Here is a 22948-nt window from a genome sequence, read left to right as displayed (position 1 = left end):
TCATGAATCGTTTCAGGTCGATTGAAACAGCATTCTTCAGCGATTAAGCTACGTGACTGAAAAATTTCATCCACTTCTCGTGCTGAACCCCTTCACCTGCCACAGACTTCAGTCTGAAATCAGGGGGAGCTGAGGGGGCTCTGGACTTTTATGGGTTCAGTCCCTAAGAGAACTACCAATGGGCTCCTAGACCAGGGAAGAACCAGGTAGGGAAATTGCATTAGTGATAGCTTTAGGATGCTGGCTGTTGGCTAATACCAGCACCACCACCTTGGGCACACAGACGTTGGAGATGGAAAAAACACTCAAGATCATCTTGCCTCCCCATTCGAAGGGCAGGTCATCGTCTCTCACAAAGCATGTAACATATTAAACTGTTACTGGGGTAGATCTCAGCCCGGGACTGCAGTGAAAGCACTGTGAAGTCCCTTTGTTTTCTGCCTTTGCCTATGCTGCTTTGGATGAACGAGCCAAGCTGTGGGTCTTGAAGGTTAGATTTCCTGAGCAAGCCAATTGTGTTTTAAACTGGGTGCTCTCTTTGTTCTCCCAAGGACTCAGCTTTCTTCCTGCAGGACACATACTGCCATTGTTCCTCCAGGTACTCCCACTGTACTTGGGCAGGTTCCCATTGTTCCTCCAGGTACTCCCGCTGTACTCCGGCAGACTCCCATTGTTCCGCCAAGCTCTCTCTCTTTGATGCTTCAGAACAAAACACAGTGTTTGTGAAAAACATTTTCAATTTCACCCTTGACTGAGCAGGTCAGGCCTTGCTTGCCCTGAGTCTACAGGGACACCAGCTCACTTCATCACCTCCTGCTACCTGATGTTATGGATCATATTCACTTTCACTAAGCCCCCCTTCCTGGCTGCCAGCGGAGGGGATGTGGACACAGTTCTTTCTGCAGCCTGTCAATGCTGTCCCACACCAGCCTGAGAGGCAGAAGAGGGGTCACTCCCTCCCTAGAATTCCCAGCACTAGCAAAGGGCCAGGACTGGAGAGGCAAGGATGGTGCAGATCAGGATTGAGGTGTATTGACACAGCCATATGGGATTCCAGCAATGGAATAACAAGGGCACTGCAGGCCGGAGGTCCAAGGTGCATTGCGGTGCACTGATAAAGTAGGGGCACCCAGCCAGACGGGAAGTGCGTGCTAAAGTCACAGCTGGCAGGGTTGTCTAATGGTCCAGGTGGTTTCCCCACTCAGGTGTCTGGCTATTTAACAACTTGCCATATGCCATGACAAGACCCTGTACCTTGGCCAAACCACCCAGTATGCCACTCAGGCAGACAATGTACAGATATTACATAGCACATTAATGTTATTCCTCCCGGTGCCAGGATAACAGATCCCAGTGAACCAGGGATGCAAACGGCTTCTAGCCTCTGTCTGGGTCTGTCATCTTGGAGCATGTTAATACTTTCAGGGAAAGTCTAACAGAAGGAGCCGGAGATGGGAAGAGGGCAGAGGAAACGCTCTTCCAGGATGAGCCCAGCAGAAATGCTCACAATAATACATTGTTAAACAGAACCAGAGGGCGGGCCAACTTCTGCAGCCCAGGACACAAAGGCACTCACACGCCTTTAGAAATATATTTTATTATTTTAATGCTCATTTAAAAAAAATGTAACCAAGACATTACATTCAGCATCACCAGCAGCGGGCTCCTCAGTTCCCGGCTGTCTGATGACTCATCACATTCTAAACCATTGGTCGATGCACTTAAAATATAATTACATGCACAGAATCCACCCCCTCTTCTCCCACTCCTAAGTGATAGACATTGATAGAGGGAAAGGGGGAGCAGCCAATATATCATTTATAAAACATTTAAATTAAAAGGGTAAGAGATACCACATATGCACTGGGGTGTTTGGGTCCCCTTGCCCCACGGGTCAGTGGGAAGGTGTAATACAAGATGGAGATGATGGCTCTGAGAAGCAGAGGAAAGAGGAAAAATTCTCCTGTGAGTGGGAAGGAGGCAAGGAGTGAATGCAACAGTTGGTCTGGGATAAAAAGGATCCAGTCCTGATTTTGGTACATTGTGGCTTGAACTAATCTAACTTCCAAAGTAAGGCTGGGAGGTACAAGAAACAGATTCAGGCCTGATTCTTGCATTCTAGGCATTTGGGGCCCAGATTGTCTTCTCACACCAATTTCCCACTGGTGAAACTTCATTTTAGTTACTCCTGATTCATGCTGGTGAAAGGAAGATCAAAATCAGACCTTTGACCTCTTCCACTCAGCACTGGAGCGAGGTGCCAGGGCCGATTCCCCTGCCAATGGTAACTATGGAGAGGATTGATCTTTAGGCAGCTTCCTTATCAAAGAATGATGGAGTATTCTACAGCTGTGATGGCCCAGCCCGCTCAGTAGCACTGCTGTTATTTGGTTAGCCATTCCTGTAGAATATTGTTAGGTTATTTATTCATTCTGAAATAAGGGCTCATCAGATGCAGATCAAGAAGAAAGGCCTTTGCTACATCTGGACGTTCTAAGAAGATGAGCAGCATCTGTGAAGGGGGAGCCCCCCCAAAATCTGTTCTGCCTCAGCCACATAATGACCAGGTGGGAACAATCAGCTACACCTGCTTGGGGAAATCAAGCATAAATATGGAAAGCATGGGTTATCCAGGATAGCCATGCCACCTGTGTGTGCCCCCGGAACCCACAGTGCATCTCCCCAAATCTTCCAGCATGTGCCTGTCCCCTGAATGCCCCAGAATCCTCCAGCACACTTCTGCCCCCCACCCCGAGCTCTCCAAAATCTCCCTATTTTTTCCAAACCTGTCCCTAAACACAAGCATTCACTCACTGACCAGCACAAATTACAAATTCATTGGTAAACACTCATTGTCTGAAATAGCTCTTCCTGTTTCTTTCCACCAATTTTCAAGTGTCATCTGTCATTCAAACATCTTGGTCTTGTCGATACATAGCTTTCCGCTATTTAACTCTGCAATTGTACTATTCACACAGTCCGTCTGAACCATGCTATACAGAATAAAGTTGTGACGCATTGTGCACACACAACCAGACAGCACGCTATCAAGCAAAATGCCCTAAGAATGGCTCTTGATAAAGTCAATCCTCGCAACCAGCCAGAACCTCGTCTAAAACTGTGCAAGGAAAATAAACCCTGGAATTTGCTAGTCTCTTGGGAATGATGAAATTCATGGAATCTTCCTCACACAGAATCAGACACTAGATAGCTCTCTCTGTGGGGAGAGTGACATTTTTAGAAGAATAGCTTCACTGAACTGGAACAGACTCCCTCTAGCCCCTACTTCCTTCCCATTGGCCCAATCCCCTGCATCTTGGCTTCCATAAGAGTCTTCTCCTGCTCCTTCCCTGATTGCCACCTCCATGCTCCCCCGCCCCCTGCCCCAGGCTCCTTCTCTTCTTTAGAACAGCTGTGTTTCATCAGCTAACCATTCTCCACTGCAAAGGAAGTGAGGAGGATGTGGGAGGGGGAGAAGCACATCATCTTTGACCTTTGTATTGACCACTGATTTTTGAAGTTGAGAGAAGAGTGGTATAACAGATAGATAGTTGAAAAGGACAGATAGAAGAGTCAGGAGAAAAGGATATACTTTGCACAGAGCTCCTCTTCTCTGGCTCTCCTCAGACTCTCGGCCTAAACAGCCATCAGATTACGGTGGTGATGCCAAGTGTTGCCAATCACAATCAAATAAAGAGCCTCACAATGTGTGATGGTTTTGCTACAGCCCCAGCTCCTGGAGTCACGTTCTCACATTCAAATCTGTACATCCAGTTCACAAATATGGAGACAAACCTGAAAACATGAATCTGAAAAAGGATCAAAAAGAGGAAGGCAAACAAACAGAACCCAAAATGCCCTGCTTTTTAAAAATCTTGTAGTATTTGGGGGCCTGACTGATGATTTTTCAGTGCTTAGGGTTGGCAGCACCTTGACAGGGAGTCCAATACTGTGTCTGTGGAGTTTGCTGTCAACGTCACTATGCGCTAGCAACGCTGGCTCCTAAAGCTATTGATTGCCCGTTTAACATTGTCCAGTGAGCATAGGGACACTTGTGTCCAACCAGTGCTCCTGAGCATGGCAGCCCTCATCTGCTTCTCTGACATTTCCCCCGCAAGATATCCCGAAGGTCCACCCCTAACACATATCAGCCGAAAGACAGACGGGTGTAATCTGATGGGCTCCATGTCATCTCCTAGTCATCTTTTCTGGATGATGATGATCATAGCACCTACAAATCCCAATCATGGACCAGGAACCCATTGTGGTAGGCGCTGTATGAACCTGGAACAAAAGATGGTCCCTGCCCCAAGGAGCTTGCATCATCCATAAATCCTTACAAGCTGAGCTGCCCTCTGCCTGGGGAAGGGATAACAATCTAGTGCAAGCTCCCCCAGTCCTGCCCACAACCCGTGCATCAATCTCAGCCTCAGCTTCCCTTCAGCTTTGGGGGCTAGGGAGACCCCATTTCCTTTCAGCTCTGCATGTTAACAATGAAAGAGCATTTGACACAGCTGGTTGAATGCCCTGAACAGCAATACTGGAGCCAATTCCAAGACCGCTGAAGATCAAGTGAGCTTATATGACAACCCAGTTAGGATGGAGGGTTTTCCAGTGGGACCCCCCAAGTTTGTTAAACCCACATAGATCAACTCTGTCCTTGTAGTAACCAAGCTGCATGTTTGGGTGTGAGGAAGCTTGGGGAGAAGTGGAAGGCAGCCAGCCTGTGTTGGTTCTTGTAAAGTTTGATGTAATACAGCATCAGGCAGATCCCAGAGTGACAGCCACCAGAACGTGACAGCACACACTTTCTGAACTTGTGTGTGTTCCAGCACATGAGCAATGCTGATATTTTCCCACACTTCCTTCCCTGCTTTGCTTCTGTGTAGACCTAATTGTTATGATATGAAGGCAGGATGTCATCTTGTGTTATTCTTAGTAGCATTTCAGCGCCTAACTGAGTTCTGAAAACATCAGAGCCCTTCATGTATTCCTCCACTGCTGGAAGGTTACAGAAGGTCGGAGATGCACAATCCCCCACATAGCATAGAGGAATATATTCCACCAGGAAAGATCACAAGTAATAAAATCCCAAACGCAAGCTATGGAGCCTGATAATACATTCCTCTGAGAGACTACATGGAAGACTCATGCCAAAAAGGAACTGATTCAACTGGACTGTGATGTCTATTGTTTTAATACAGTGGTTCTCAAACTTTTGCACTGGTGATCCCTTTCAAATAGCAAGCCTCTGAGTGCGACCCCCCCCCCCTTATAAATTAAAAACACTTTTATATATATATATATTTAACACCATTATAAATGCTGGATGCAAAGTGGGGTTTGATGTGGAGGCTGACAACTCGTGACCCCCCATGTAATATCCTCGCAACCCCCGAGGGGTCCCGACCCCCAGTTTGAGAATCCCTGTTTTAATACTTGCTTTGTCTTTTTGCTGAGCTCTTTGGTGGCAAAAGTAACTTTTTATCTGTCTGACAGACGTACTTGCTGAAAGCCCTGTACTGGCCTGGGAGCTTCACTGCTAAACTCTCTCCAAAGTCATACACCAACCCTCCCACCCCCATTCACCCAGGGAACACAATGGAAAGGAAATGCCCTTTAAATAGCTTGTCAATAAGGAATGAAGAAGAATAAGCATTGGGTTTCCTTCTCTTGTTCCCAAATTTCAGAATCTTTCCCCTCAAAAAAAGTTATCCTGATCTGAGGTCTGGGATGGCCAATGCTCAGACCTGGACCAGTGACAGGATTGAGTGGAGATATATAAATGCTTCAGGGTCAAAGAATGGATCACTGGAAAGGGGAGATTCCTAGGTTACCAGTGGGACAGATGGCACCTGCCTCTAGCCCCAGAAGGCCCTGGGATAGATTTTTTTCCACACCAGTGCTACAATAATAGCTATTTTAGGTGATCTTTGGAATAGTTGGGGTTTTTTTCCGTAACCATACATGGCAGATGCAGCATACAAGCTGGTTGGGCTTGGATAAAGATTTTATTGGCCCCCTTTAGGATGAGTGGCTTCACCAGTTACAAGAGGCCATTCCAAACACATGTAAAAACCCTTTGTAACGCACCACACTGTCACGTACCCTGTATTAGAGACAGATTAGATCATGGTCTATCAGACAGGCAGGCAAAGCTAATGCTATGTCTGCACAGATCCGGGTGGTTATTTTCCAGTTCTCTGAAACACAAGCTTCTCTCTCTCTCAAACCGCACTCACATGCCCCCCACTTGTACTGGTGCACACATATGCACGCGCACTCATTTGTAATGCACACCCACATGCTACAGGGCTTCACGGTTAACCAGATTCCAGGAGTTGTTTGAAACAATATAGAAAAAAAAGGTTTTAATGAACATGGGCTCATTTGAATTCCAACTTTAAAACAAAGTTCAGTTTTAAAAGTTATTTTTACTTTCAGGAAAGATGAGAAATTAAAGTTCACCAAAAAGAGGAATTCTAGAGAAAACGTAACTAAGGCTGTGGAATGAATGGGCATTCTGCGTACACAGGTGCAGAGATACAAAGATAGACAGACGAAAGAATCACCCACAAAGACATTGCAACCATGGACCTAGTACCAGCCTGTGGTCACCTCTCACTGCTACCAACACACCTGCCAGCAATTCACAAAACCTGCCATCACCACCCGATCAGCCCTTCCCACACAGACCTGCCCCTGCCCTGCTGTTACCCACAGCACACAGACACCTTCCAGTGTCCCTTTGGCTAACAGAACTATCAAATCATCATATATATTGTTCTTTCAGTGAAATGGAAGGGTCTGAAATATAGTTACCAGTTTGCTTCAACGTGTCAGGATATAGCTGGGACACTGTAGGCTTCGATGGAGCCACCCACTCTTGTAAACATTAATAACTGACAACATAATAGCACAAGTAACTTCCCAGTGGCCCATCTCCATGGAACACAGGGGAGGTAAAACCTTCTGTCCATATTCCAGCTCACTGGAATATAACTCATAACTGATCTAGCAGTGAGCGAAAAATCAGGAAACCTGTTGCACTATTAAGTTTTAAAAACTGATTTTAAAACAGAATCTCTCAGCTGAAGATGCTGAAAGTTCCCACCAAGTGAATCCCTTCACTCTCCAGGCAGCATAGGCATCTTTCCTGACCAGTAGGCATTGCTATACCCGCTACTTTTGTTGAGGCCACAGTGTTAAAAGCCCCACCCCCTCTTCCTCCTCAGGAAGTAGTAAATGTTTCAGCCACACCTTTATTTCTGTTGGTAAAGACACTAAACTGATGAATAATCACAGACACACAGTACAGCATAATGTTATAACACACCCTGCTGGAGCAGAGTCTCCCAATGCTAAAATTCAGATGTCAGATTTGACCTTTGCTCTCTTCAATCTGAGCTGGGCCTTTGACAGCTATAGTGTCCCTCCTCTTCCTTTGTTTAAAACGGTGCCTCTCGATCTTTTTCCAGTCTAGTTCTTCGGATCTTCCCATCAGTCCTGGGTAGGGACCCCCTACGTGATCGCGACCTGGCGTCGCTCCTCTTTTCCCCTCATCCTCCTTTTCTGCCATAGCAGAGGCAGCCAACAGAAAAAAACAAAAAAAACAACAGATTTCGTTCCAGTGGGAAGACGTTGTGAGAATCATCAGGAAATGTCAGCTGCCACCAAGGTTGAATTCTCCAGTTCAGAGTAAGAGACACGAATGCCAATTAGCTCTTCACTAAGAAGCTCCATGTTCTTGCACGCATCTGAAAGGTTCCCATTTTTGCAGGAATGTGGGAGATGCCCATTTATCTCCATGTCTAGTGAATTCCCATTGTGGTGCCATTCCAAATCTGTCTTGCATTTACTCAAGTCCTGCATGTCAGTATCTTTGTGGATAGCACCCAACTCCCCATTGGCGTATATGTCCAGGGCGTACTCACTGATCCTAATGCTGGCATTCTCTCCATCCCCACCATAAGTGGAAGTCCTAGTACTGGCAGTACCAGTCTTGAACTGCTTCTTGCCTACAATATGCTGCCTGAGAATTTTACGGAAGGTGAGTCGGAATTCCCTGATCCGGTAGGCATAAATCAATGGGTTCACTACAGAGTTGGCATGAGACAGGATAATGGCCAGGTACATCAGCCAGAGGGGAGGACGGGCACAATCTGGGCAAAAGAGCGTGAAGCAGTTTATTATGTGGAGTGGAAGCCAACAGACAGCAAACAACCCAACGATGATGGCCAAAGACTTGGCCGCATGGACTTCCTTCTGCAAAGTAGAGCGTGAGCGTTCCCCATGTACCATCTTGTTCTCCATCTGTTTGAGCTGCCGCCTGGCTGCCAGAAAGATTTTCAAGTAGATGCCAAACATGAGGAGGAGGGGCACCAACACACAGGCAAAGAAGTTGTAGTAGACCATGTACTCCATGGTGACCACTGTCTCGAAGAGACAAGCTACCATGCTTTTACTGCAGTTGCTGGACAAGGAGTTATTGGTGTCCTGAGTTTCCCTCTTGGAGCATTTGTTCCAGCCCAGCATGGGCGTCAGGCCAATGATGAAGGATAAGACCCAGCAGATGGCAATGATACCTTTGGCTCGCGAGCTGGTCACCAAACCATTGTACCTGGAAAGCAGAGGAGAGGAGGATTAAACAGCGTAACTGGTACAAGCACCTGATGCCCAAGTAACTTCCCAATGCTCATCTCCATGGCATGTATGGGGGAGGTACTTTCATGGAATACTCCAGCTCGCTGCAATGTGCTTATCCAAAGCATCACTGAACTGCAGTGCTGAGCCCATTTCCCTCAACCCAGTGAGGGCCAGAGTGATGTTGCACCTGAACGAGGAGCCCTTCTAATCTATCCTTTCCACTCTTGGGTGGCGAAGCCAGCAGCACAGGTCAGCTCCAAACAAATAAAGCCGATCAACATTTCCCTTCTCTGCCTTACAAATACTCACTCATGGTTATGAGCTTGCTTGTCAAAGCATAGAGGAAGCAACCGCCCTGCTCTGCCCCTCCACCCGCAGGGAACTGAAACACCCAGAGCTGCTGCTCTAACTTTATCTCTATGTACTGCCAAAGGCAGAAATAGCTACTCAGCATCCCTGTTGTATAGTGTTGCTTGCTCCCTGTCTGAGTGCAGGTAGGGTCCCAGGAGTACAGTACAACTGCCCAGTGTCACAGAGCTCTAGGATACTGTGCTAGTTGCCCAATTCATAGAGTTTACAGCCGGGTCTCAGAGAAAGGTCACCATTGGTTCAGTATCAGAGCTCAGACAACACAGCACTCCTTTGATGGCAGTCACTGGGAATTCAGTATGGCCAACCCAACGCTGATCAACTGAGATGGGATCCAGAACCAAGTCTCAGCAGCTGAGCAACGCTGACAGTTGGGCCTTTCACAAAATACCCAATGCAGCATGGCTGGCTGCCTCAGCTGAAGAAAGATAAAGGACTCTGAATAACAGGACCTACTGTGGTCTGGCAGAGCTCTGTGGTCAACACATCACTATACCCCTCACGCCCGTGCTTTTGGCAATAAATCCACCCCACTATTTTGAGAGAAAAAACAGAAGCACGGTAAGCACACCACCAAAAGACCTTTGTTTGTTTCAAATATTAGCTGATCCCTGGGGCTAGCAGGCTGCTGTAAGCCCTCAGCTGAAGGTACCAGTTGTACGCTTTGAAAATATAAGTCGTAGTAGTGTGTCACATCTGAGTACAATCTCTTTTCCCCTCATAGTACTTCACACAGAAAGGGAATGGCAGGGTTCCCACATTGTCCGTTGCTGGGTCCCACACTGTACTTGACCCTGTGCGGGCGTGATCTGACTAGGGGCTGCTCCCATGTTCTCCACTAGTTGCACTGCTTCTTTCCCCATGTCGGATTCTTTTAACAATCAAACTTTAAAAAAAAAAAAGAAAGAAAGAAAAACAACCCTCGCTCTCTTTCTCAATGGGTTTGTTCTTCCCACACACACTCCTCTCCTAAGGCGGACTAAAGCTCTGCAGGGAAGGGGAGGAGGGATGCTGCTTGTCTCAGCCAGAGAACAGAACTGGGAGCTGGCATGTGTTCTTAGCTCCTGGAAAATACAGCCAGGCCTGAGATGGGAGTGCAGGATGATCATTCATTTATTCTTTAATCTCATTTCAAAAGCATAAAAAGTGGGAGACTGGGGGAAAAACAAAAAAGCATGCTGCAACTCTTTTCTCTACAAGCTGGCGAGAGGACTCAATCCAGATCTGGAAGCTAGATAAGGTTTCTCTAGAAACTGGTGACAGTTGTGTGAATCCTCAGAAAGTGTCAAGAATACTGCCAATCCAGGAGGAGAGAAGTGGAGTTACTCTTAAATTCAGTTTTAACCGACATGAATGGAATTATACCTGTGCTTCAAAATGTATATTTAAAATTACAAAGAGGGAACAAGAGATTGGCAGATGGCACTTGAAGCTTTAAAAAAACCCCTAGAATTGGCTGCATCTTTGTCAGGAGGAATTTTGAAATTGTACAGCTGTTATCCCACGGCTGGAGAGGTCCCTTCCCTGACACTAAAAATACATTTATTGCAGCTCCCAGTGACCTCTTGCCTCCCTGTGCTCTTACCCTCTGGGGATTTCCATGCAACAGGCTTCAAAGACTTGTGAAACAGCTTTTAACCCAAGCATCCTCCTTGCTGTACTGCCCTACAGTACTGGGCTGGCAGTAGAATTAATCAGCATAGAACTGGGTCCTTCTATAGCACCTCTCATTCAGGGATCTCCAAGAGGTTTGAGTTGTGCCTCAAACATTCCCGTTTGACAGGTCCATAGAGACAGAGAGAGATGAAAACACATTATCTACAAACAAGTTTGCAGCAATTCTGAAAGTGTCAGGACAAGGTGACAAACCTCACCACCTCTATAACCTAGTAAGAAAGTGAACTCAGGTCTGTAGAGATTCAAGGACTACACACAGACTGGATTTATTGCTGTAGAGCAGCCAAGTGCCTTAGAGATGGGAACCAAATACAAATGTTTAAATAGATAGAAATAAAATCATTAATATAGGATCCAAGAGGGCGCAGGCTCTGAGCATTTAAAAAGTCAGATTCCTGCCCTGAAGAGGTTATAATCAAAGGGACTGATCCTATCAACAGTTACTGCAAAGCTTGACCCCCATTGATTTCACTGGGACCATTCATGGATAATAAGTAGTGAGTCTGGTAGCAAGTGATACTCCAAGGCAGAACATCTTCCAGATGTCAAAAGCCTCGTTACAGTGAGCTGTTCTGGTGCTTCTCGAGCAGCCAGGAACTAACACATGGCTAGTGGTGTTAGCATACAAATGAGGAAATAAACTACATTCACTCCAAGCAGGGCTGTTTAATTCTACGCCAGCAAAAGCAAGGGTGTGAAAAACAATGTTTGCCCCAAAACAGGTTACATCGGGAGGGAAGACCATTACAAACTATGGACAGAAAAAAGGGTGTGAACCCAGGGATGTCTAAGGGCGCATCTGACTGCTCAGATCCAAAACATGGGATTTAAAACAGAAAATCAGCCATTTCAGCAGCCACTTTACTTGCATACGGTTCAATTATCAAGCGTGAGCTACCATACCACATCTGAACTCCAAGATTAGCAATAGGGCAACTAAAGTGGACATTTAAGAAGACTTTTCAGCATCTCAGGTTTCAAGCAGGGCTCACTACATCCAATTAATTTCAATCTGTGGTGATGAAAATGTGACCTTTCATTCCAATATGAAAGGTCACACTAGCCAGCAGGAACACCTTACAGAGAACTTCCAAGTGACTGGGAACATGGGTCTCCGCAATCCTAAGAAAAGGGGTGCCCACAATTACTTGCACATCTAGGTTATCCAGGAGCAAATCAGAGTGGGAAGAAAGATTTCCAGTTCAGCATGTTGTTATATGTATTGACGTTGGATCATCACAAATAAAAGGATTTCTTCCATCGTTGTTTGCAGTGTTGTTGTAGCCGTACTGGTCCCAAGATATTAGAGACAAGGTGGATGAGATAAAATATTTTCTTGGACCAACCTCTGTTGGTGAAAGAGAGAAGAGCTCTATATCAGCTCGAAAGCATGGCTCTTTCACCAACAAAAGTTGGTTCAAGACATTACCTCACCCACCTTGTCTCACAAATAAAAGCTTGTTACCTTTGAGAATGGGGACAATGTGCTGGACAAATGGTAATTTGAGAACTTTTCTGTTTGACTGCAGGAAGAAAACCTGTCTTCTTCTATCCAGTGCACCTCACCTACCTGCTATTTCATCATGGGAATACCTTTTATACCACCCTCCCCCCCCACACGCACAGTCATATGCTTGGACATTGTGCCCTCTTAGCCTTTTCTAGCAGCAAAGGACTTGGGAAATGCCTATTGTTCTTGGCCAACAACTTTACCCTAGGGCTAACCAGGACCAACCAGTTTTATTTATAACACCCAGGTTTTGTTGTACCAGTGAGCAGAGGCTCTCAGTGCACCTGGCATATTAGGGACATGAACGACTTACCCCTGAACCATTCAACATCTAGTGCTTCTCCCTACCTCAAACATGCCCCAGTACCACTGCTGGAGTGCAGAACTTGTATTAGCGCCTGTCAGACTTTGTAGCCTAGTCCATAATTCCTTGCATCATCAGCTAATCATTTAGAAAAACTTTTGGAAAGTCTGTCAAATTTTGTACCATTTTCCACCAAAAATTTTTTGGAAAATAATGTTTAGAATTTATGGGATATTTTTAATTCATCATTGATTGTTTGACACCCACTTTTTAAAAAAAATAATTATACCCAAGCGTGTGTATTTTCCCCACCAGCTCTCGGACAGGTCAGGAATGTTGAATCTTTAACAAAAGATCTTTTCCTCCAACTGTCTGTCAAATGTTTGTGTTACTTAGGTGTTGAAAAATGACATTTTGAACAGTGTGAATATCACTTCCCCTTTCCATTAACCAGGTTTCGCTTTCTCCTCATGTCTGAGGTTAGAAATCTATTAAGCGATCTATTGATCCATAGATTGTTCTAGGGGAAACAGAGTTGACAAGATCGACCACTGCTACTGGAAAAGACAAACAAAGGGGAACACACAGGCCCTTTTGTACACCAAGCTACACACAGGTTTTTGTACTGATTCAGCGATGTTGCTCATGGGTGCGATTTGTTACCGAAATAGTTAAATTGGAACAGTCCCCTTGTGGGGACACAGCTATACTTGTATAAAGGTGCTGATATTGACGTAGCTCATTTCCATAATGTAATGGTATAGCTTACATCCTAGACATGTGTCCAAACTAGGGGGCTGTAACACAACTTTACTGGTTTCCAAATCTATCTGCTAAAGGATATAGTTATAGTGGTACAAAAGGCCATACAGACCAGCCTTCAGGTGAAGAGCACTGCATTAGTTCACAGTGCAGAGAATGTCTTCACAATGATAAGGGACAGAAGCCTTTTATTCTTAAAAGGATGATTTTATTAATCAATAGGAGTTCTGGATGGCCACGCTGCTTACAAGTGGCAAAGCCACAGCTAAGCCATGCAGATCATCTCAAATGATTCACCCTCAGAGGTGGTGATTGCAAAAGTATGTAAATGACTCAACCCTTCAAAAGCCAAATTTATCGCATCACCATGGAATTGTTACATACCACACTAAAAGGGGTTTTGCAGATACATTTGGGAGACATTAAGCCTTATGACCCCAGTCCTGCAAACATTTACATATGCTTAACTTTAAGCATGTGAATAGTCCTAAGGGGACTACTCACATACTTAACTTTAAGTCTGGTACTATTTTTATATCCTTCCACCTGTAACAGGCCAGGTTTCCTTAGCACCACGAGTCCCACTGTGAAGACCTCACAGGAAGAGAAAAATATAATTAACACATCCTGGAAACCTCTAAAAGAGGCATAAAACAGCTTCCCTAGACATAATAATTAGGCTTGGAAGGATTTGATTTTTATAGATAAATGTTGGTAAATGTTTATTTTACCCCACACACCCCAACGAAAACATATTTCCGTCTCTAATCACTGAAGTTTACCAATAGGCAAAATTAGAAAAATCCTGTTTGAGAACTTAGTTTTACAGATATTAACTTTGTATAATTTTGACATGTGATGTTGATAATTTGTGTTTTAACAATTATAAAGCTTAACTATTTGAACCTCAACATTTACTGTCATTAAATAATTATTTTCTAACTCTCCCTGAATTTCCTGCAACTGTGAAAATTTAAATCAATAAAATTTTTAAAAAGGCTTAAAAATTAAACATCCTTATCTGTCAAAATTATAAAACATAAAAATCTAATTTTGGCAACCTATAAATAATGATGGGATTTTAAGGCCTAACTTTTAGGAGCTTCAGGGCATAGAAGCAAGGGTTGAGCATCCTTTTCAAACCCTGGGACTCTCCCTTTTCCAGTGACAAAATGCCCCTTCAGTTTCTAGCCCTCATGGATCACAAGATGCTAAACTTACCAGTCACTTATACAAGAGTGAATATTTACACTTCTGTGCCTTGGGCCAGTGTAATTTGGGGGAGAGATGCCACCTTTCTGGGGAAGATGGTAACATTTGTATCCTGGATACTGCCTGGTTTAATAAATAAATACAGTGTGGCCTGACATGGTGTGCTATTGTACATCATCCTTGGTTGCACACTGCTACATATTTTGCATTCTTCTGATTTTCACAAGCATCACAAGTCTTTTGCAGACTTTCCACTAACTTTAAGTTCTGCTGTAGGGGGAATTAGCTACTCCATATGTTAGTCTTCTACCAGTTACATGAAATTATGCAATCTTTCTATTACATATAGGCTTGGCACAATTAGATTTTGATGGAAAATATCAATGTTTATTTTTAAGCATTTAAAATTCTTATTGCTTTAAAGTTCCACAGTTGTGCAAAATGACAGGGGTGTATGTCAGACAATAATTATTAAATAACAGCAGACACTGAGATTAAAAAAATTAAAGCTCCATAACCAACTAACACAAATTGTCATCATTACATGTCAAAATATACCCAGTAAATATCCTTAAATCAAATTTAGTAAGTTCTCAAGCAACATTCTGCCTATCAGTAAATGTTGATTATTATAGATATATTTGCTCATCAGTTTCTGTGTACGGTGAAATCAACATTTACCAATAAAAAATTAATCTTTTCAAGCCTTCTGCTCCTCAGTAAATATGCTCAAATTCATCTGATGCACTATTAATAGAGATGAGTGAATAATTCAGACTCATTCAATGAGGTTTGTTTCTCTCTGTGGCATTCGTCTGGGACACAGCACTTGGAAGAGTACCGTTCAAATGAAATTAGCCATTCTGCAGCCTACTTGGCTGATCGTTCTAAGAAATTAGAAGCCTATTGCTAAATTGTGCAGCCATATTTAATTCCTATGCAGAACAGGCAGCAGGCCTATCCTTCCCCACCGCTGGGCCAGGTCTACACTAAAAAGCCAGGTCAACCCAGCTATGTTGCTCAGGGATGTGAAAAAGCCACACCCCTGAGAGACACAGTTAAGCCAGTCTAACTCCAAGTGTAGACAGTGCTAGGCTGATGGAAGAATTCTGCTGACCCTGGTACCACCCCTACAGCAATGGAAGAACTCCTCCCCTTGCCTACACTGAAGCATTACAGCTGCGCCATTTCCAGTGATAACAGAGCCTTAGAGGTTACAGCATGCTCCCGGTGTGTCTAGCCTGCTTTGCTGACTGGGGCTGCCGTGGAGGCTGGGGGAAGATGACTGCCTCCTCCATGCTCCCTTTGATCTAGCAAAAACACCTACAGGGGCACTGGGAGAGAATGGTCAAAGGGATGAAAACTGTCTCTTGCTCCTGCCTTTCCCCATCCTTTGTGCATCTCTGCAAGGATCAGCCGAGAACTGGCCCCTGAGGGTTTCCTTATTGCTAGAAAGGCACAATACCTGGAAATTAGGCTTTATCTCATTATTTGCTTTGGGGTATAAGTCAAAGAATTACCAAACGGGCAGCAAATTGCTTTAATTCATCAAATAGTCAATTAGCTGCAATACTGAATGTGCCTGCCCCCAGGGCGCTCTCGGTCTCTCCCCATTGCCAGGTTCCTCCTCCATCCCTCCATTTATGTCTGAGGGGGGAGGAGAGAAGAGGGCAGGAGAACAGCCCACATCCACTGAGCAGGATCAGGCTGCAGTCACCACCTCAGGAGTGTCTGGGTGGCAAATAAGAAGCAAGAGCCGTTACAATTTCCCTCTGCAGACGAGGGCATCAAAATAATCTGCTGGGGGGTACAGGGGTGAGGTGTGGCGAGGAACAAGCGAGAGGGGAAAAGGAGAGAGAATGATACATAGGAATGGAGAGACAGTTCAGAGGTGTCACTAGTCACAGCCTGCTCTGCTCTGGTCCAGGTTGCCCTTGCTGGAGAATGGAGGGTATCACTCATTTACAGGCTTCCTCTGTGTCTTAAATGCCTGAGAAATGACGCAGAGGCATTGTCAGTTAACTGCTCCACAGAGCTCCCCACTTTGTAATAAGCCCAGGACGTACAGGGTTTGACCTGCGCCGGGTGACAGTCAAGTCCCATCCTGGCAGCATGTATCTGCAGGACTGTGATGATCAGATAGAGTGGCAGCTTTCACACACAAGGTAAAATACCCCCCTGGCCCACGTGAATCTGGCCACTTGTCCATAGAGCAGCAAATGATCTGTTTCAGTTTGCAAGCTCTAATTTTGAAGATCCTTTTCTTCCCCAAAAGGATTCAGTGTGTGGGGTGCCCGTTTGTGGGATGGACTTGGGACAGGACCCGGCCGTCACCAAATAGCTTTCTCTGTTAGAGACACTGCACCTGATCCACTCTGGATCCTCTTGCTCATGTTGAACAAAAAGCGCACTCTCCCTCTTAGCCTGTGTAGGATTAAAAGCGCCCCCCCCGACCCCCAAGAATGCCTCCCATTCCCATCTGCATGCTTATCCTAGAGCAGGGGTTCTCAGGACAAATTATTTGGTGGCCTCAGAGCGTGGCCACCAACTCTTGCTGGTGGCCACTCACACTTTTTCCTAAAATACTTAATTAGCTTTAGGAAAAACAAATAAATATGCAGATACACATGTCCAAATCGTTGTAATTTATATACTACTAGCTAGTAAGTCTGCTGTGATAAGTGATATTAATCAACATACAAGTATCACTTATCACAGCTGACTTATCAGCCCCAGCAAGTCTGGGGACAAATTAAGCCTTGGATGGGAGATCGGGGGAGGCATCAGGGGCCAGGGGAGATGGGGTTGGCTGGGGGAGGCAGCAGGGTCTGGAACCTGAAGCCCCGTGGCCGGAGCCCAGGCTGGAGCCCAAACCCTTGCAGCCAGAACCTGCCTTGCCTGAAGCCCAAATCCTGAGCCCCACTGCCTCAAGAAGGTGGGGAACTCACCGGCTGCCAACCCTTGCTGGAAACCCCAGCAACCAACACCAAGGCTGTCCATCCAGGAGCACCATGGAGGGGGCAGGGCTGCTGGTCCTCCCGCCTCCCGCAATCACAGCCCAGGAGGCTGTGGCCACAAGAAAAGCCCCTGGTGCCTGCATGTCACCGCATTTGAGAAACAGTGCCCTAGAGAATCTCACTGTAACAGCACTCCTCCACCGACCAGACAGAGCCCCTGCTGTCCACAGTGGGGTGATACTGAGTGACCTCTCTTTTGTGCTCAGCTTTCCCACAGCGATCTGTCTGGCACTGTCTGCTCCAACTCAGAACACAGATCATTACAGCTAAGTCATGAGTCTGTCTCAGTGCAGAACGTAAGCTCCTAGGCAAGGTCCAGGTAATGCCATGGGTACATACTACGTGGGACAAGGAAGAGCTAGAAATAGAAATGCAACATCCAGGAAATCCAGCAGGAAGGGGCAAGTTTTGAGGTCTAAAAAGCATTTTCAGATTACAGTGGAAGTGGCGTCATTTCCTTTAACTTTCTCTTCCTCCTTGATTACAGCACCTAGGATACTCTAGAGATGCCCATTCCATCTGCACTCTTCCTCCCCCCATCCCAGATCCCACCCACTCTGGCCTTACCTGAGGGGTATCCGGATAGCAATGATTCTGTCAATGGCAATAGCCAGGAGACTGAAGATGGAACTCTGAGTCAAAACCAGGACGAAGCAGGCGATGAAGAGGCAGCCATAGAAGAAGGCACAGAAGCCAGTGCTGATAGTGATGGCAAAGGGGATCGCGAGCACGCCCACTGCAATGTCAGCTGCAGCCAGGGACACCACAAAGTAGTTGGTGACGTTTTGCAGGTTGCTGTTCAGATAGACTGCCCAGCAGACCAGGGCATTCCCCAAGATGGCCAGCACTGCAATGACCAGTTCCAGGATGATGTAAACGACATCCGAGAGGAAGTTTTCATTCCCATATACTAGCATGGTGAGGCTGACCAGGCCAATGCAAGAAGGTGCCAGAGAAGCTCAGTGTCCATATCTGCAGTGCTACAAACAGCCACCAAGGCACTTCAAAACGGTTTGGGTTCTGATGGGCACTCAGCTGCCAGCTGTTGGCCGGAGGCTCACCTGGCCCCCTTCTCCCTTCAGTTGATTTAGCGGTCTACCGCAGAGGGCATAGAAAGACGGAGTGCAGAGTTTGCCAGCTTCATCAGATAGGATAAACCTTGCAGATTCTTGGCATGTTCACAATAATGCAGAAGCACATTAGTGGTCCACTGAACTCCAACAGATACGGCCCCAGGAAAAACCTCATGTAGATGAACCCTTTGCCCTGCAGATGTTGGGTGTTTGAAATGTACTGCCTGGCATAGTCATGTGTGGTGAGGATCTTGGGTGTCCTGTTGACAATCACAGGTCTTGTCACGGTTTCCTGCCACCTCTTGGGATCATCATCTTGTTCTCCCTTTTTTCCTTTTGCTGAATGCTCTAGGACTCAGGGAATCTTCCTGTCAGCTGTTGCAAACGTCCAACTTCTCCACTTGTTTCCTTAAATACAACAAAAATAACCAAACTAAGTAATCAGCGCCAGTGACCAGCTAGGAAAAGCACAATCTCATTCAAGTGGCATATCCAAATGATGTTAGAAATAAAACAGACCTACATGAACATCACAGGCAAAAAAATCTTATACTTTGTTCCCCTCAAAAGCTGCCTGGTTGAAGTCAATATTGCACAACTATGATGCGAAACACAAGGGCTGTTTTGTTTCTGAGGCTACCAACTGAGCGGACAATTCAGCAGCTGCTTGATAGTCTGCCATGAAACATGAGCGCCCAGCTAATTATGCCTTAGCTTTGTGCCCGGATTGGAAAAAGGTGGAGACTTTTACACACATACACCTGCCTCCACGCGATCACAAATAAATGACTGGTTACCTGCGCGAACACACCAGTGTACTTTATCATTACACGAATGCTGCATGCAGTTGCACAGGAATAACACCACGTGATCACAGACAAACCACTCAGTCTAACATAAGGAGGCTTACACTGTGTGCATATGTAAGAGTTCTGACATTTCCTTGGAGGGCTGGGGAAATTCCAAAACACGACTGACCACAGAAGAAATACCCCCCAAAGAACTCAGAGTGTAACATCCTTCAGTACTTTCCTCCCCAGAAGAGACAGACACACGCACTACTCCAAGGACCCACGCACAGTGCAGACTCCCACACTCTCACAGACACACACCCTTGCCTATGCACACAATCCCTCACACCATAAGCAAACATATAATAGCTAGCTCTGCGATAGCATTTTTCATTCCTAGGTCTCAAAGCACTTTAAAAAGGAGGTCAGCATCAGAATGATGGACACAACCAGTGATACACACATACTTATGCAGACACACGATCATGGGTATACATACACTCCCCCTGCACAAAGGTACACACACAGACGCTCACATAGTATCACACCCACCCACCCCTGCAAAAAGCAGCAAGCTGGGCCCCAAGGGGACACATTCCCATACACAGAGAAGCTCTTAATGCCATACACACTAACACAGTAATTTCTGGACACACCCACACTGTCCACACGAGTTAGATACATGCACAGCACTTACCGCCACTCCCATCACACCCTCTTGTGCAGAGACACACACACATTTGCACGCAGATAGAGACTCCAATCAAAGAGTCACGCTCAAGAATGAGGCATGGTGAGCTTAATTTAAGGCTCTGGTCCTTCTCAGTCCGTCACAGGTGACTACAGGATGCTGTGCTTTAGCTCCTCTGTGGTGAGTTTTAAGCCTCATTTGCTGCAAAAGATCGCTGGGGTTTTGTCCTTTGTTTAAGGGAAAAGTACAGTTATGGCAAAAGAACACGAGTAGGGATGGGAAAGAAAGGGGCCTTGGTGTCAGTTGCTAAATCACCACTGGGTTCAGTTTCTGAAATACATATAAGCCTCCCAAAATGAATGTTTTGGTGCTGTAACAGACGACCCTGAATAGCACCACCAGCTGGTTTTCACATCTTCACAAAAGATACAGTGATCTGAAGTCGGAAACAGAATTTCTCAAAATAAAATAAAGGAGTAAAGATAGTGAAAATACAATGAACTTGTGATTCACATCTAATCTCAGGGAGATAATCTAATTGTGCACCTTTCACTGGTTTTGATCTCTATTGCTAGTACTGTGTTTGAAAGGAGAGTGAGAGGTTCTTTATGGTTTAGAAGTGCTAAAAACATTCCTTTTCATCAACTCCTGAAATCCCCTTTTGTTTTATATGTATATTTTGGGGAAGTCAATAGGGGAAATGAACTTGCAATGTAGCGGGTAAGAGGCAGATAAGGATCTTCCGTTTTACCAACAGTCCCTTGAGGAGGGACAGTCTCTATTATCTTTCTCTGTCCAGTCCCTCCAAAAGCTCTTCTCTCCACCGTATGTCAATAAAGTTAAAAGTATAGTCCTGTTTTACCTCTCAAAATGTCATTATCCATTTCAAATCCTGCCTGAAACACACTGAAGGGCCCACTTGCCAAAATGCATTCTAGCCTGAAATCCAGCCCAGGGTAATAGAGTTAACAGCAGATGAACAGAAAGAAAGAGACAGAAAAGCAGGAAAGAGGGCAGAAAAGTGAGATGACAGGAAACAGAGAAAAAGAAGCAGAGATGACAGAGTGAAAAAGAAAAGACGAAAAATGGGGAAACAAGTGGCAACTTTAGGGATAGGAAAAACACTGCTCAAAATGTTATGAGGAGTGTCTATTGGAAGTGCCCTGCTAGGAAAAGGTTAGCCATTTGAATTGAAGGGTCACAGCTAGAGCCCACAAATGAGGCCTTTGAAGTGGGGAAGGGGACATCAGATTAGTTCACATCTCTCCAAGAGTGCAAAACACACACACTGAGAATGACTAATACGTTGAGTTTAACAGGACTTTTCTTCAAACAATGTGGGGCTTCCTAACTCACATTCATATCTCCACACACATAAATTTAATGAAACTCAAGCTTAAGTACCAACTCACTGTTAGATAAAGACTTAGTGAAATTTAACAACTGCATATGGAGTATCTCAGCCAAAACCTTTGACCCATAAAAAAAAACAACTTTAAAAAGAACAGATCTGTCACATCAAGCTACGACAGCTATAAAAACAGCCATGCTCGAAAAGAACTAACCATTGAAGTAATCAAGTTAAACAGGATGCAGAGAACAATAAAACTGACATCTACCTCTTACATCAGTAGAACTCAAAGCACTTTACAAAGGAGGTCACTAACATTCCCATTTTCCAGAAGGGGAAGCAGGATTAATAGGATCTCTTTTCCCAAATCAGCACTTCTTTGTGCAGGCTGATGAACTCATCTTAATCCTATTTGTGCTTTATTTCACTTGACCACTTCAGCAGCTAATCTTTGTCCAACATGGCTATCTTTAATCTGATTAGGAATGAGACAGCAAGTTTTTATTGGATTTTCCTGATGCTCATCATTCCAGATAAGTCCCACCTAGTTCAAATCCACGCAGGGAGAGACGGAATTTTCTACAATCGAGCACATCCTCCTGGAAAAAGATGCTGTAATTTTAAATTTAACGACTGTCTTTAATTGCCTTATGTCACGAGAGTTCTTGTACATTCTACTTCACTCAGTTGTATCACTGACTGATTTCCTTTTTATAATTTAGTCTCTGGAGGCTCTGAATTTGGCTCATGCCTAGTTCTCTGGTTCCGTTTGCACGCTGCAGTCTTATTTTTCCACCATAGTCTTCACTGTTCACCTCAGTGTTATGTTCAGAAGGAGGACAACTGGTTCTTATACGCTGCTTCGTCATGGGATGGAAAGAAAGCATTCGAGCTGGGTAGAGTTGATATATTTCAGAAGACAAATGACTGGAGGTGAGCAAACATTCCAGCCATGACATGCCAGCATTGCATCTCCTTCAGCACCAATGTTTCTGTGGTAGCAACTGGCATTAGGTACAGTGTTTGAATTTACGACACTCCAGCATCGTGACTGCCGCAAGCACGCTGGGTACAATGGCCTCTGAGGTGCAAGTGCCATACACCCATTCATTCCCCATCGCCTTCATTTTCCATGTTGTGGGGCAGGACTTACCTTCATCCCACCTGCAGCATGACTCTTTGACTGCAGAAGTATTTAAAGCTTGCTTTAGTTCCAAAATTAGTTTGCAAACCAGGCCCCAGTTTGTTCAGTTCATATTGCTAGAACTGAGTGAGCTGGAATGAAAATAAATATGGACATTAAGGGAAAGACGTATATTCTGTGGGTACTGATTTCTCGGAGGAGCATCTATTCCATGTATGACAACAGTTCAGCAGCCAGCACTGATGAAATTAATTTAATCACAAGCCTGCTTTACTTACAAAGGTACTAGAGGTGGTATATTTAACATTTCAGTTAGGTCCTCAAGGGATCAGTATTGTTAACTTCTTGTGAATTGGGAAAAATAACCTGTACCATGCAGCCTGCTGGACAGCTACAATTAA

General features: G+C 45.1%; 1 protein-coding gene across 3 annotated transcripts in view; it reads right to left on the bottom strand.

Moving 5' to 3' along the window:
- Positions 1-1581: 1581 nt before the first annotated feature.
- ADORA2A (adenosine A2a receptor) overlaps positions 1582-22948 on the bottom strand; it is a 36413-nt gene continuing 15046 nt past the window's right edge. For 2 of the 3 annotated variants that reach the window (XM_048821599.2, XM_075120249.1), the window contains exons 2-3: positions 18065-18978; positions 1582-8620 (exon numbers count right to left, since the gene is read on the bottom strand). In XM_048821599.2, coding sequence (XP_048677556.1) covers positions 7654-8620; positions 18065-18414 — 1317 coding nt within the window. In that variant the 5' untranslated portion in view covers positions 18415-18978 and the 3' untranslated portion in view covers positions 1582-7653. Of the gene's footprint in view, positions 8621-18064; positions 18979-20058; positions 20474-22948 lie in introns of those variants that run through there. The other variant, XM_048821600.2, reaches the window with a different exon arrangement.

Source organism: Caretta caretta, chromosome 15 (assembly GCF_965140235.1).
Source record: "Caretta caretta isolate rCarCar2 chromosome 15, rCarCar1.hap1, whole genome shotgun sequence".
Classification (NCBI taxonomy): domain Eukaryota; kingdom Metazoa; phylum Chordata; order Testudines; family Cheloniidae; genus Caretta; species Caretta caretta.
Note: the sequence above shows the minus strand (reverse complement) of the source record. Positions and strands in the feature narration are given on the sequence as shown.